This window comes from Neolamprologus multifasciatus, chromosome 17, assembly GCF_963576455.1.
Source record: "Neolamprologus multifasciatus chromosome 17, fNeoMul1.2, whole genome shotgun sequence".
Classification (NCBI taxonomy): domain Eukaryota; kingdom Metazoa; phylum Chordata; class Actinopteri; order Cichliformes; family Cichlidae; genus Neolamprologus; species Neolamprologus multifasciatus.
Window position 1 is genome coordinate 12,957,051 of NC_140455.1, and position 14,276 is coordinate 12,971,326.

Sequence of the window (14,276 nt, forward strand, 5' to 3'; positions counted from 1 at the left end):
AAAATATTTCAATATTTGTAGCATGGAGGTATTGATTAATTTGCCACTTTTTGTCATGACTAATCATTTGTTTAAAACAACCGCTGAAAACAAACAGACAAATGTCCATCAAAACTAGAGCAAAGTAAAGAAAATACACATGAAAATATCAAGAGTAGCACTTTCATTTCTTGGAAAAATCAGTTACCTACTTTAAATGAAAACCACAGTTTACATGATGATAGAACACCCAGTGTAGGAACACTGTTCGTTCATAGGAAATCACTTTGGCTTCTGACATTGTGAGTACATGTTTTCAATAGCATTATTGTGAAAGTCACCAAAAAATTGAGGGAAAATCAGGCTCTGTTCTTCTCTTCAATTGAAAAATGTTTACCGGTGGATGTGGTATTATGACATCAGAAATGCTGAACAAACAACTACACCCTTTAGTGGTGTTCTCAGGTTTTAGAGTACACCCAAAAGTCACTGCAGTGAGATTTGATGTTTCAGACTGTCAGCAAACAGAGCACATTAAAAGATGTTAAATTACTCTTTATGTGAAAGATATTTATGTTTGAAATATAGAATCAGTAAAAAAAAAAATCTGCTGAATTAGTTCTTTAGTAAATCACAGTTAATGATGCCTCCAAAATTCTTCCAGCTTATGGCCTTACATCTATAAACCTAAATGTTACTTCATTATTTAACATTAAAGATGTTCTCAGAAAATGCTACCCACTGGAGTATGGAATGCCAGGACTCCATGGAGTACTATGGAGTACATTAGATCCAGTGTACTTCTCTGACCATTTACAAACCAATAACAATGGTCAATGCTCACAACTCTACAGATGATCTACAGTGTAGCTTAATGATTTTCTTTTGACTGAGAAATAGATTATAAGCTCTAAATAAAAAAAAGTAATACAATATATTTGATAATAAATTACTGTGACAGGTGTGTTAGGGCATAAAAAAGAAAAACATTTTCAATTATAATGCTCTGAGTACTTTTTTTGATGGTCACTGGCTATTACACAGTCATGTTTGTCTTATGATATGTTTTATGGTTACAGTTCGCATGTGAAAATGAAAGATTCTGAACCTCAAAACCCTGTTGCATCAATAGTGTTACACGCAACAGTTAGAGAGCACGAAAAAGGCGAAACATTAAAGCTGCTGTATGAATGTGTGTGTGAACTGGTAAAAGAGTTGTAGTAAGTATTGCCTCGAGGGCTTTGTTAAAGCAGAGAACAGCAATAAATTTATCAGTTCTTTTACCATTTGACATCTCTTTTAACTTGCCCAGTGGCATTGAACCACATAATATAATAAACTAAACTGAATCTCAGCAAATTGATTTTTAAGATCCCAAAAGGTTGATTCTGTTCATCAGGACATAACATTTTCAGTGGGAGAAACATTTTGTCAGTCATCCTTAATGATCAAGGAACTGACCTCACAGCCCATTGTTCATTCAGTAGGCTAGTTACTGTCATTGTGCAAATGTACTGTTTATAAGGTTGGGGAAACCTGCAGTCAGCTGAGACTGAAGAAGTAACTTGGATCAGTGACAAAACATTTCTCCCACTCCCACTTACTTACTTGAATGATTGAACATGCATCAAGTGATTTTTAAGATGTTCTGAGTAATGCTTTAAATATGAAGCTATATCATAACATCATAACATAAAAATAACTGAAATTGTTCAAACTCTGATTTTTGATCTGCAGTGAACGACGGTGTCAACACTTTCCCAGCTCACGGCTGTGCGTCTACAAGCCTGTGTGCAGCTGCCTCAAGCCTGGGTTCCCTACCTTTCATGCAGAATGTCAGTACCATAATAAGTGGACCAATCTGTACTTTGCCCACAACAACTGCAGCACCAACCACAAAAACAGCTGCTCCAACCACAACCAAAGCTACACCAACCACGACAACAGGTGCTCCACATGGTGGTGATATACATGCCCTAAAAATTATAACATTTTAAATATAGATTCACAGTCTGTTAAATGTGTGACAGTTTTTAGAGTAGGCCGCCATGGTTTAATTATCCTTAATACATTAACCTTAAATTAACTCTAATTTAGTGTTTCCTATCCATTTTTTTTTAAATTTATACAGAGATACAGAGATTAACAGCATTTCATCAACCTTTGTAACAGTGTAAAGCAATAGAAGAGATGAAGACTTTAATAATGCCAGTATACTGGGGTATTCAAAAACCTGTAATGTTTCATTTTAACTTCAGTCCTTTCAATGTTTCTCTCCTGATTGCAGCTGGAGCCCTTCAGTGTCAAACATGTACTGATCAGACGTGTTCAAGCACAGTACCAATTACATGTTCTTCAGGGACGATGTGTGTTACAGCTACTATTTTAGGTAATCTTCTCTTCATATTATCTGATACACTTCAGTAAATAGCAAACACTGTGAGGTTATATGTACTTTTCATCAACATTAATGAACCACACTGTGAATTTGCAGCTACCTCATCTGGAAATACAACAACGGAAATCTACAAGGCGTGTGCATCTTCCTCCCTGTGTCCAGCTACGGGCTCTCAGACATTTTCAGTTGACCTGGGTGTTCAAAGTGCTCTTGCATCTGCCACGTGCTGCAACACAGATAACTGCAACTCACAAACTCTGGCTGGTAAGCACAAATCAATAAGTGTTTTATTAAAGACACAATAACAGAAAGAGATAAGAAACAATATTCTGATATCTGCTGAAATGTTCTCTGTTCTGAATTGAAATTATGTTCTTTTCTGTTTCAGCTCCTACTCCTCAGTCAAGTAATGGCCAGTTATGTAACATTTGTTCCAACCCTTTGTGCAACACTCCAATACAATGTCAAGGAGTGGAGGACCAATGCTTTCAATCAATCAGTGAGTCTTCTTGATGTATACTTTAACAAAGATCAGCTTTAAATTATTTTTTCTGCCTAGAATAACATCAACAAAGTTTGTTTTTTTTTTGTTTTTTTTAACCAGTCACTGGAAACATTATGAAGCATTTTATCAATATTTGTAATAGATGTTATTTTGTACTTTGAATCATTAAAGATGACAATTAAGATGTGCTCATTAATCAGCTTTTAAAAGATTACAGATTTGTCCACAAAGCATAAATATATTAGTTAACAAATATTCCCCAAACTGTTTTTAAAAATATTTCAATATTTGTAGCATGGAGGTATTGATTAATTTGCCACTTTTTGTCATGACTAATCATTTGTTTAAAACAACCGCTGAAAACAAACAGACAAATGTCCATCAAAACTAGAGCAAAGTAAAGAAAATACACATGAAAATATCAAGAGTAGCACTTTCATTTCTTGGAAAAATCAGTTACCTACTTTAAATGAAAACCACAGTTTACATGATGATAGAACACCCAGTTTAGGAACACTGTTCGTTCATAGGAAATCACTTTGGCTTCTGACATTGTGAGTACATGTTTTCAATAGCATTATTGTGAAAGTCACCAAAAAATTGAGGGAAAATCAGGCTCTGTTCTTCTCTTCAATTGAAAAATGTTTACCGGTGGATGTGGTATTATGACATCAGAAATGCTGAACAAACAACTACACCCTTTAGTGGTGTTCTCAGGTTTTAGAGTACACCCAAAAGTCACTGCAGTGAGATTTGACGTTTCAGACTGTCAGCAAACAGAGCACATTAAAAGATGTTAAATTACTCTTTATGTGAAAGATATTTATGTTTGAAATATAGAATCAGTAAAAAAAAAAATCTGCTCAATTAGTTCTTTAGTAAATCACAGTTAATGATGCCTCCAAAATTCTTCCAGCTTATGGCCTTACATCTATAAACCTAAATGTTACTTCATTATTTAACATTAAAGATGTTCTCAGAAAATGCTACCCACTGGAGTATGGAATGCCAGGACTCCATGGAGTACTATGGAGTACATTAGATCCAGTGTACTTCTCTGACCATTTACAAACCAATAACAATGGTCAATGCTCACAACTCTACAGATGATCTACAGTGTAGCTTAATGATTTTCTTTTGACTGAGAAATAGATTATAAGCTCTAAATAAAAAAAAGTAATACAATATATTTGATAATAAATTACTGTGACAGGTGTGTTAGGGCATAAAAAAGAAAAACATTTTCAATTATAATGCTCTGAGTACTTTTTTTGATGGTCACTGGCTATTACACAGTCATGTTTGTCTTATGATATGTTTTATGGTTACAGTTCGCATGTGAAAATGAAAGATTCTGAACCTCAAAACCCTGTTGCATCAATAGTGTTACACGCAACAGTTAGAGAGCACGAAAAAGGCGAAACATTAAAGCTGCTGTATGAATGTGTGTGTGAACTGGTAAAAGAGTTGTAGTAAGTATTGCCTCGAGGGCTTTGTTAAAGCAGAGAACAGCAATAAATTTATCAGTTCTTTTACCATTTGACATCTCTTTTAACTTGCCCAGTGGCATTGAACCACATAATATAATAAACTAAACTGAATCTCAGCAAATTGATTTTTAAGATCCCAAAAGGTTGATTCTGTTCATCAGGACATAACATTTTCAGTGGGAGAAACATTTTGTCAGTCATCCTTAATGATCAAGGAACTGACCTCACAGCCCATTGTTCATTCAGTAGGCTAGTTACTGTCATTGTGCAAATGTACTGTTTATAAGGTTGGGGAAACCTGCAGTCAGCTGAGACTGAAGAAGTAACTTGGATCAGTGACAAAACATTTCTCCCACTCCCACTTACTTACTTGAATGATTGAACATGCATCAAGTGATTTTTAAGATGTTCTGAGTAATGCTTTAAATATGAAGCTATATCATAACATCATAACATAAAAATAACTGAAATTGTTCAAACTCTGATTTTTGATCTGCAGTGAACGACGGTGTCAACACTTTCCCAGCTCACGGCTGTGCGTCTACAAGCCTGTGTGCAGCTGCCTCAAGCCTGGGTTCCCTACCTTTCATGCAGAATGTCAGTACCATAATAAGTGGACCAATCTGTACTTTGCCCAAAACAACTGCAGCACCAACCACAAAAACAGCTGCTCCAACCACAACCAAAGCTACACCAACCACGACAACAGGTGCTCCACATGGTGGTGATATACATGCCCTAAAAATTATAACATTTTAAATATAGATTCACAGTCTGTTAAATGTGTGACAGTTTTTAGAGTAGGCCGCCATGGTTTAATTATCCTTAATACATTAACCTTAAATTAACTCTAATTTAGTGTTTCCTATCCATTTTTTTTATTTATACAGAGATACAGAGATTAACAGCATTTCATCAACCTTTGTAACAGTGTAAAGAAATAGAAGAGATGAAGACTTTAATAATGCCAGTATACTGGGGTATTCAAAAACCTGTAATGTTTCATTTTAACTTCAGTCCTTTCAATGTTTCTCTCCTGATTGCAGCTGGAGCCCTTCAGTGTCAAACATGTACTGATCAGACGTGTTCAAGCACAGTACCAATTACATGTTCTTCAGGGACGATGTGTGTTACAGCTACTATTTTAGGTAATCTTCTCTTCATATTATCTGATACACTTCAGTAAATAGCAAACACTGTGAGGTTATATGTACTTTTCATCAACATTAATGAACCACACTGTGAATTTGCAGCTACCTCATCTGGAAATACAACAACGGAAATCTACAAGGCATGTGCATCTTCCTCCCTGTGTCCAGCTACGGGCTCTCAGACATTTTCAGTTGACCTGGGTGTTCAAAGTGCTCTTGCATCTGCCACGTGCTGCAACACAGATAACTGCAACTCACAAACTCTGGCTGGTAAGCACAAATCAATAAGTGTTTTATTAAAGACACAATAACAGAAAGAGATAAGAAACAATATTCTGGTATCTGCTGAAATGTTCTCTGTTGTGAATTGAAATTATGTTCTTTTCTGTTTCAGCTCCTACTCCTCAGTCAAGTAATGGCCAGTTATGTAACATTTGTTCCAACCCTTTGTGCAACACTCCAATACAATGTCAAGGAGTGGAGGACCAATGCTTTCAATCAATCAGTGAGTCTTCTTGATGTATACTTTAACAAAGATCAGCTTTAAATTATTTTTTCTGCCTAGAATAACATCAACAAAGTTTGTTTTTTTTTTGTTTTTTTTAACCAGTCACTGGAAACATTATGAAGCATTTTATCAATATTTGTAATAGATGTTATTTTGTACTTTGAATCATTAAAGATGACAATTAAGATGTGCTCATTAATCAGCTTTTAAAAGATTACAGATTTGTCCACAAAGCATAAATATATTAGTTAACAAATATTCCCCAAACTGCTTTTAAAAATATTTCAATATTTGTAGCATGGAGGTATTGATTAATTTGCCACTTTTTGTCGTGACTAATCATTTGTTTAAAACAACCGCTGAAAACAAACAGACAAATGTCCATCAAAACTAGAGCAAAGTAAAGAAAATACACATGAAAATATCAAGAGTAGCACTTTCATTTCTTGGAAAAATCAGTTACCTACTGTAAATGAAAACCACAGTTTACATGATGATAGAACACCCAGTGTAGGAACACTGTTCGTTCATAGGAAATCACTTTGGCTTCTGACATTGTGAGTACATGTTTTCAATGGCATTATTGTGAAAGTCACCAAAAAATTGAGGGAAAATCAGGCTCTGTTCTTCTCTTCAATTGAAAAATGTTTACCGGTGGACAGTGTTGGGAAGGTTACTTTTAAAATGTATTCCATTACAGAATACAGAATACATGCCCTAAAATGTATTCTGTAACGTATTCCGTTACGTTACTTAATGAGAGTAACGTATTCTGAATACTTTGGATTACTTAATATATTATCATGCTGTTTACAACTACATAAATGTACTATTGCTGTGATTTATTACTGTTACTGAAGGTCCACGGCTCCGAACCGTAGTAAAGGGACCTCTGGCTAATACGGTGGGTTCTGTGTCGGGCTCATAGCCGAAAACTAGCTTTACTTTGTTTTCTGGGTCAACTTTGCTAGCGAGAGACAGAGAGAGGCGTTGAAAGGCTGCTCCAATGGAACTTATTGTTTTTGGAGGAAAACACGAACACGGTGTACAGTCGAGTCTTAATAGCTTACTTACAACTGGGCTGTCAGGCACTCTTCTTGGCTGCAGTGGTTATTATTATATTTACATGCTTCCAGCTCCCGTTTTTGCTCGATGACAGCTCTACTTTTCCTTTTTCTCTCTCCTCTTGCTCACAGACACATAACGTGTATGGCAGTCCATTCTCCCTGCAGCATGGACTACACTGCCTATGATGCTACATTCTTTAGAGCTATACCTGTAGCATTCTGCCTATTAGCTTAGCACAACAACAACAACAAGGCGCTCTCTCACCCAGGAAACACGCAGAGAGAGAGCGTCACCTTGTAACCATGGCAACCGTAACGCTGCCACCTGGAACAACAGAACGTAGCTGTCAAACAAAACCCAAACAGTCCTGACCCGCCACAATATGAGACAGGGAAGTACCGCCGTGTAATCCATTTATTTCAACAAAGTAACTGTATTCTAAATACCACCTTTTTAAACGGTAACTGTAACGGAATACAGTTACTCATATTTTGTATTTTAAATACGTAACGTCGGTACATGTATTCCGTTACTCCCCAACACTGCCGGTGGATGTGGTATTATGACATCAGAAATGCTGAACAAACAACTACACCCTTTAGTGGTGTTCTCAGGTTTTAGAGTACACCCAAAAGTCACTGCAGTGAGATTTGATGTTTCAGACTGTCAGCAAACAGAGCACATTAAAAGATGTTAAATTACTCTTTATGTGAAAGATATTTATGTTTGAAATATAGAATCAGTAAAAAAAAAAAAAAATCTGCTGAATTAGTTCTTTAGTAAATCACAGTTAATGATGCCTCCAAAATTCTTCCAGCTTATGGCCTTACATGTTATGTGATGGCTGCGTGCAGGCAGGAGAAGGACCCAAAGTGCAGACTCCGGAGACAAAACTTAAACTCAAAAACCGCTTTAATCTTAAACTCAAATATAACATAACAGGAAAAAACAAAATAAACTTACACCGAAGGAATGAAAAAACACACAGCTAAATAAACGGTAGATCGCGACAATGACAAACTGAAACACAGGGCTTAAATACATAGAGGGAGCAATCAGGGAATGGACAACAGGAGGGAAACACAGCTGGGGCAAATCAGAACTGACGAGACAAGGAAGCGTAAACTGAACACACTGAGATAAGACAGAGACCTTCAAAGTAAAACAGGAAACACATAACACAGACTGAACAAAAGACACAGACTCACATGCAGGCACTACAGAGGGAACAGAGATGTGGGACCAGGGCAGACACAGACACTGACTGGACACGGGGATATAGCAGACAGGGGAGACAGCAACTAAGGATTACACAGAGACAAACCATAAGACATGACTCTAACGAAAACCCAAAGACTATAAATTATAAATAATATAATAAACTCAAAAGCCCTGGGTCAATGACCCAGGCATCCTAACAGTATCCCCCCCTAAAGGGCTGGCTCCCAGACAGCCCAACCCGAAACACCAAAACAAAAAACAACCCAACCAGGGTGGGCGGCGGGGGAACAGGATGGAGGGACCGAAATGAAACAAACACACGGAGCCAGAGACAAAAAATACAGGGAGCAAAAGCCCAAAACAACAGCACTGCGGCCCAGCAACAGTCCAAAAGAAAACAGACAAAAAGCCCATGAAAGGCGCAGAGGCCCAGGTACCAGTCTCGAAAAGGTTCAGGAGGCCGGCCCGGAGGCTGACGGCACAACAGTCCAAACCCGGGCAGTTCAGGGGGGCGGCCCGGAGGCAGGCGGCCCAAGAGCCAAGAGGACAGTTCAGGGGGCCGGGCAGGCGGGAGGCACCGGCGGCGACGGAGTAGGTCAGGAGGCCGGCCGGGCGGGAGGCACCGGCGGCGACGGAGCAGGTCAGGGGGCCGTCCGGGCGGGAGGCACCGGCGGCGACGGAGCAGGTCAGGGGGCCGTCCGCGACGGAGCAGGTCAGGGGGCCGTCCGCGACGGCAATGATGTCCAGTCATCGGCCCGGAAAGTGGCCGAACAGGCCGGACAGGACGTGCAGGACGAACAGGCCGGACAGGACGTGCAGGACGAGCAGGCCGGACAGGACGTGCAGGACGTGCAGGACGGACAGGACGTGCAGGACGTGCAGGACGTGCAGGACGTGCAGGACGGGCAGGCCGGGCAGGCCGGGCAGGCCGGGCAGGACGAGCAGGCCGGACTGGACCTGACGGCATGGGGACCCCAGGCGCAGACGAAGATAGACGGAGTGAGGCAGGACCAGGCGGCGCCGAGGGCGAAGACACGGAGGCCGGACCAGGCGAGGGCGAAGACGCAGAGGCTGAAGCTGAACCTGGACCAGGCGAGGGCGAAGACTCGGAGGCTGGACCAGGCGAGGGCGAAGACTCGGAGGCTGGACCAGGCGAGGGCGAAGACTCGGAGGCTGGACCAGGCGAGGGCGAAGACTCGGAGGCTGGACCAGGCGAGGGCGAAGACTCGGAGGCTGGACCAGGCGAGGGCGAAGACTCGGAGGCTGGACCAGGCGAGGGCGAAGACTCGGAGGCTGGACCTGACGAGGGCGGCGCTGCAGGGAATGGTGTGGGAGCCGCAGGTGGTGGCGCTGCAGGCGATGCAGGTCGCTGGACGGGCCCCTCGGACCCTCCAGCGGGAACAGGAGGCTGGACGGGCCCCTCGGACCCTCCAGCGGGAACAGGAGGCTGGACGGGCCCCTCGGACCCTCCAGCGGGAACAGGCGGCTGGACGGGCCCCTCGGACCCTCCAGCGGGAACAGGCGGCTGAAGCGGTCCCTCGGACCCTCCAGCGGAGGCAGGATGCTGGACGGGTCCCTCGGACCCTCCAGCGGGAACAGGCGGCTGAAGCGGTCCCTCGGACCCTCCAGCGGAGGCAGACGAAGGCTGGACGGGCCCCTCGGACCCTCCAGCGGAGGCAGACGAAGGCTGGACGGGCCCCTCGGACCCCCCAGCGGAGGTGAACAAAGGCTGGTACGGTTCTCCAGAATCCCCAGCGGGAACAGAAGGCTGGACGGGCCCCTCGGACCCTCCAGCAGAGGCAGAAGGTTGAGTAAACGACTGAGGTGAGAACTGAGCAGGTGACTGAGCCGATAGGTGAGCTAATGTTTGAGCTATGGATAGAAGTTTAAGATGTATTGACTCTTGTAAGAATGGTAGTAATGGTGCGTGAGGTGGTGGATTAGCAGATGGCTGGGCTAGGTTGTCTGAGCCCACGGAGCCTAAAGAAAACTGCTGGACGGGCTCACCTGAGCCTCCAGTGAGGTCAGAAACAGGTGCAGGTACCTGCCGGACACCAGCCACTCCCACCCGAGGAGAAGGTACGGGTGCCGGAGCTAACTGATTCCCGGTCATCCTCACCCTGGGAGCCGGGACAGGCACCGTCCATGGCTGGGCAGCTGCTGTCCCCACCCGAGGAGCTGGTATGGGTGCAGCGACAGGCAGAGGCTCAGCCGGCCTGGACACTGGAGCAGGGACCAGCTGGACTTCAGCCTCCCTCACCTGAAGCACTGAAACAGGTGCAGGGGAATGCTGGGCCCGAGCTGCCCTGGGAGCAGGAACACAACGGTGCAAAGGAGCAGGCTCAGCAAACACAGACTCCTCTAAAATATTTTTTAGCTTCCTTCCACCACCACGTCTAACAGTCTTAACAGTTTTCACCGTCCCAGAATTTATAGTGTTCACATGATTGTCTTTTTCCAGCTCAGAGGGAGCAGAATGAAAACAGTCATTATAACTCACCATGGGGAGTGGCTCAGCAGAGACAGAGTGGCGACTGCGTGAGCGTCGCTTTCTCCGGGAAGTGGGAGGTGGCGAACTGGGCTGCGATGAGGAAGCAGAGAGTTTGTGAAGCTCAGAACGTGGCAGACCCAAAAACAGAGCGAAGGACTGCAGCGGAGTGAGTCTAACGTCCGGCGTCACGTAATCCTTCCTCCGCCGCTTAACCCTCTTGTCGGACTGGTAATCCAGGGGTGAAGGCGGAGGTGTAGCGACCGGAGAGAATGAGCAGGTGCTCAACCTGATCGCCCGAGGCATAGGCGCCGGCTCGGCCGTAGCCATGGCAGTTTGGAGGCTGCGGGGCCCTCCCAAAGCCAAACGTGACCCATAGAAGGGTGACTGGAGCTCCCGGGCATGCTTAGCCTCCTGCCTCACGCTCTCCGTGACGAAGGCAGAAACTGCGGGTCGCCGATACCACACAGAGTCTGCTGGGTCCATGTTCTGGTCGCGATCTTCTGTTATGTGATGGCTGCGTGCAGGCAGGAGAAGGACCCAAAGTGCAGACTCCGGAGACAAAACTTAAACTCAAAAACCGCTTTAATCTTAAACTCAAATATAACATAACAGGAAAAAACAAAATAAACTTACACCGAAGGAATGAAAAAACACACAGCTAAATAAACGGTAGATCGCGACAATGACAAACTGAAACACAGGGCTTAAATACATAGAGGGAGCAATCAGGGAATGGACAACAGGAGGGAAACACAGCTGGGGCAAATCAGAACTGACGAGACAAGGAAGCGTAAACTGAACACACTGAGATAAGACAGAGACCTTCAAAGTAAAACAGGAAACACATAACACAGACTGAACAAAAGACACAGACTCACATGCAGGCACTACAGAGGGAACAGAGATGTGGGACCAGGGCAGACACAGACACTGACTGGACACGGGGATATAGCAGACAGGGGAGACAGCAACTAAGGATTACACAGAGACAAACCATAAGACATGACTCTAACGAAAACCCAAAGACTATAAATTATAAATAATATAATAAACTCAAAAGCCCTGGGTCAATGACCCAGGCATCCTAACATTACATCTATAAACCTAAATGTTACTTCATTATTTAACATTAAAGATGTTCTCAGAAAATGCTACCCACTGGAGTATGGAATGCCAGGACTCCATGGAGTACTATGGAGTACATTAGATCCAGTGTACTTCTCTGACCATTTACAAACCAATAACAATGGTCAATGCTCACAACTCTACAGATGATCTACAGTGTAGCTTAATGATTTTCTTTTGACTGAGAAATAGATTATAAGCTCTAAATAAAAAAAAGTAATACAATATATTTGATAATAAATTACTGTGACAGGTGTGTTAGGGCATAAAAAAGAAAAACATTTTCAATTATAATGCTCTGAGTACTTTTTTTGATGGTCACTGGCTACTACACAGTCATGTTTGTCTTATGATATGTTTTATGGTTACAGTTCGCATGTGAAAATGAAAGATTCTGAACCTCAAAACCCTGATGCATCAATAGTGTTACACGCAACAGTTAGAGAGCACGAAAAAGGCGAAACATTAAAGCTGCTGTATGAATGTGTGTGTGAACTGGTAAAAGAGTTGTAGTAAGTATTGCCTCGAGGGCTTTGTTAAAGCAGAGAACAGCAATAAATTTATCAGTTCTTTTACCATTTGACATCTCTTTTAACTTGCCCAGTGGCATTGAACCACATAATATAATAAACTAAACTGAATCTCAGCAAATTGATTTTTAAGATCCCAAATGATGGAACATTTGATGGAATGTCCTGATGATTCTGTTCATCAGGACATAACATTTTCAGTGGGAGAAACATTTTGTCAGTCATCCTTAATGATCAAGGAACTGACCTCACAGCTAGGGTTGCCAACCGTCCCTTAAAAAACGGAATCGTCCCGTATTTAGAAACAAAAGTACACGTCCCGTATTGAGCTGAAAAGGGACGCACTTTGTCCCGTAATACAGTGAGAATCAAAAGTAGTCTATAAGTTTTAATGTAATTAACACTTTGTTTGAAAACATAATTCCCAGCCCCGCTCCTGCTTTGTGACCAATGAGCTGACAGCACACTTATGACAATTCGAGTATGACAATTCAGATTACCGCTCATCTCATTGGTTGAGGAAAGGTCGCTTGCAGAGAAAATACCGGAAGACAACAGATGACCACAACAAAAAGCATGGCCAACAGGGAAACAAACGCCGACACTGCAGTCTCAGACGACAGTACACCTGAAGCTGGGCAAACACTGTGCGATTTTCAAACTGCACGATTGGCTCGCATGGGTTATAAGTTCGTAGGTCACGATGCAGGGTCTCACACTATACCGCCCGATGCTCTGATGCGACCTGAGTGCTCACACTGTGCCTCCATAAAATGAAGGTTATAACAGAAAATCTGTCACACAGACACACACCACCATCAACTTTGCTAAATTGCTAATGAAAAACACTGATCAGGCAGCTGTGATTGAGCAGCAATGTAAATCCGACTATTTTCACGGTTGTTGTGGTCGTGATAATTTGGTGATGCCACTTCGAAAAGGCTCGGATGAGCTTTCCAAAGTTCTACAAGTTGTGCCTCCATCGCTTGTGTCCAGATCACACGCCGCACAGCCGTGCTGCTCCGTCTTTTTCACCGACGTTTACGTGTTTGCGTGTGAGCAGTGTGAGCGGCTGCGGTGACACCCTCACGAGCGATTGATGATCGGGAGCTGGTCGTGAGGTGTTAATCGCTTCTCGTTACCCCACATATACTACAGGATGCACGATGAAGGCCAAAATCGGGCCGATCACCAAATTGGTCGCACGACTCAAAAATCGGCTCAAAATGGGCCAAAAATCGCACAGTGTAAGCCCAGCATTAGACCAGCAATGTTTGTTCCTCTCAGAGAAAGAAAAAAAGGTTACAAAAGTACAGTAAAGAATGGGAAAAAGAAAACACCTGGCTGGAAAAGTGCACGATAACACCAATAAAGCGCACTGCACTGTGTGCCGGCGCACTTTTTCCATAGGCATGCTTCTAATGGTGGGCACATGAAGAACATGAGGGGCGTGAAAGCTCGGGGAACCCTTAACCAATTTTTGTCCACCAGGCCACGGCAGAAGCAGATATGGTATGTAAACACTGGTTTGTTTGTTTTTAAACCCTCTGGTTAAGGTTAAAATGGGCATGTGCAGTGAATATCAGCGCTATGTGGCCAGAAGTGTGATAATATAATTTATTTTGTGTAATAAACAACTGCAAGGATAGATGATTACAACAAATAGATGAGTAATACATAGAAGTAATACATAGATGAATAATGATGATGAGTTATGATGCGTAATCATGGGAACAAGTGGGTTTACAAACGGGAGCAAAAGCTGAAAAAATGCCTCTACTGAAGCCAATTGCACTAAATGCACTAAATG

The 14,276-nt window shown here is 42.7% G+C and overlaps 2 protein-coding genes across 6 annotated transcripts in view; one reads left to right on the forward strand and one right to left on the reverse strand.

The window, feature by feature from the left end:
* The window catches only part of LOC146499043 (uncharacterized), a 41,143-nt gene that overhangs the window by 14,102 nt on the left and 12,765 nt on the right, over nt 1-14,276 (forward strand). For all 5 annotated transcript variants that reach the window (XM_085137794.1, XM_085137791.1, XM_085137792.1 and 2 more), the window contains exons 21-28: nt 1,717-1,926; nt 2,267-2,368; nt 2,474-2,641; nt 2,766-2,876; nt 4,872-5,081; nt 5,419-5,520; nt 5,626-5,793; nt 5,918-6,028. In XM_085137794.1, coding sequence (XP_084993920.1) covers nt 1,717-1,926; nt 2,267-2,368; nt 2,474-2,641; nt 2,766-2,876; nt 4,872-5,081; nt 5,419-5,520; nt 5,626-5,793; nt 5,918-6,028 — 1,182 coding nt within the window. The remainder of the gene's footprint in view (nt 1-1,716; nt 1,927-2,266; nt 2,369-2,473; nt 2,642-2,765; nt 2,877-4,871; nt 5,082-5,418; nt 5,521-5,625; nt 5,794-5,917; nt 6,029-14,276) is intronic.
* On the reverse strand, nt 7,909-12,569 carry LOC146499044 (uncharacterized). Its single transcript, XM_085137796.1, has 5 exons — nt 10,518-12,569; nt 10,083-10,418; nt 9,233-9,884; nt 9,033-9,076; nt 7,909-8,912 (listed from the first exon to the last, which is right to left on the reverse strand). Exons 1-5 carry the CDS (start codon nt 11,292-11,294, stop codon nt 8,514-8,516), a joined length of 2,208 nt encoding a protein of 735 aa, XP_084993922.1. The 5' UTR covers nt 11,295-12,569; the 3' UTR covers nt 7,909-8,513.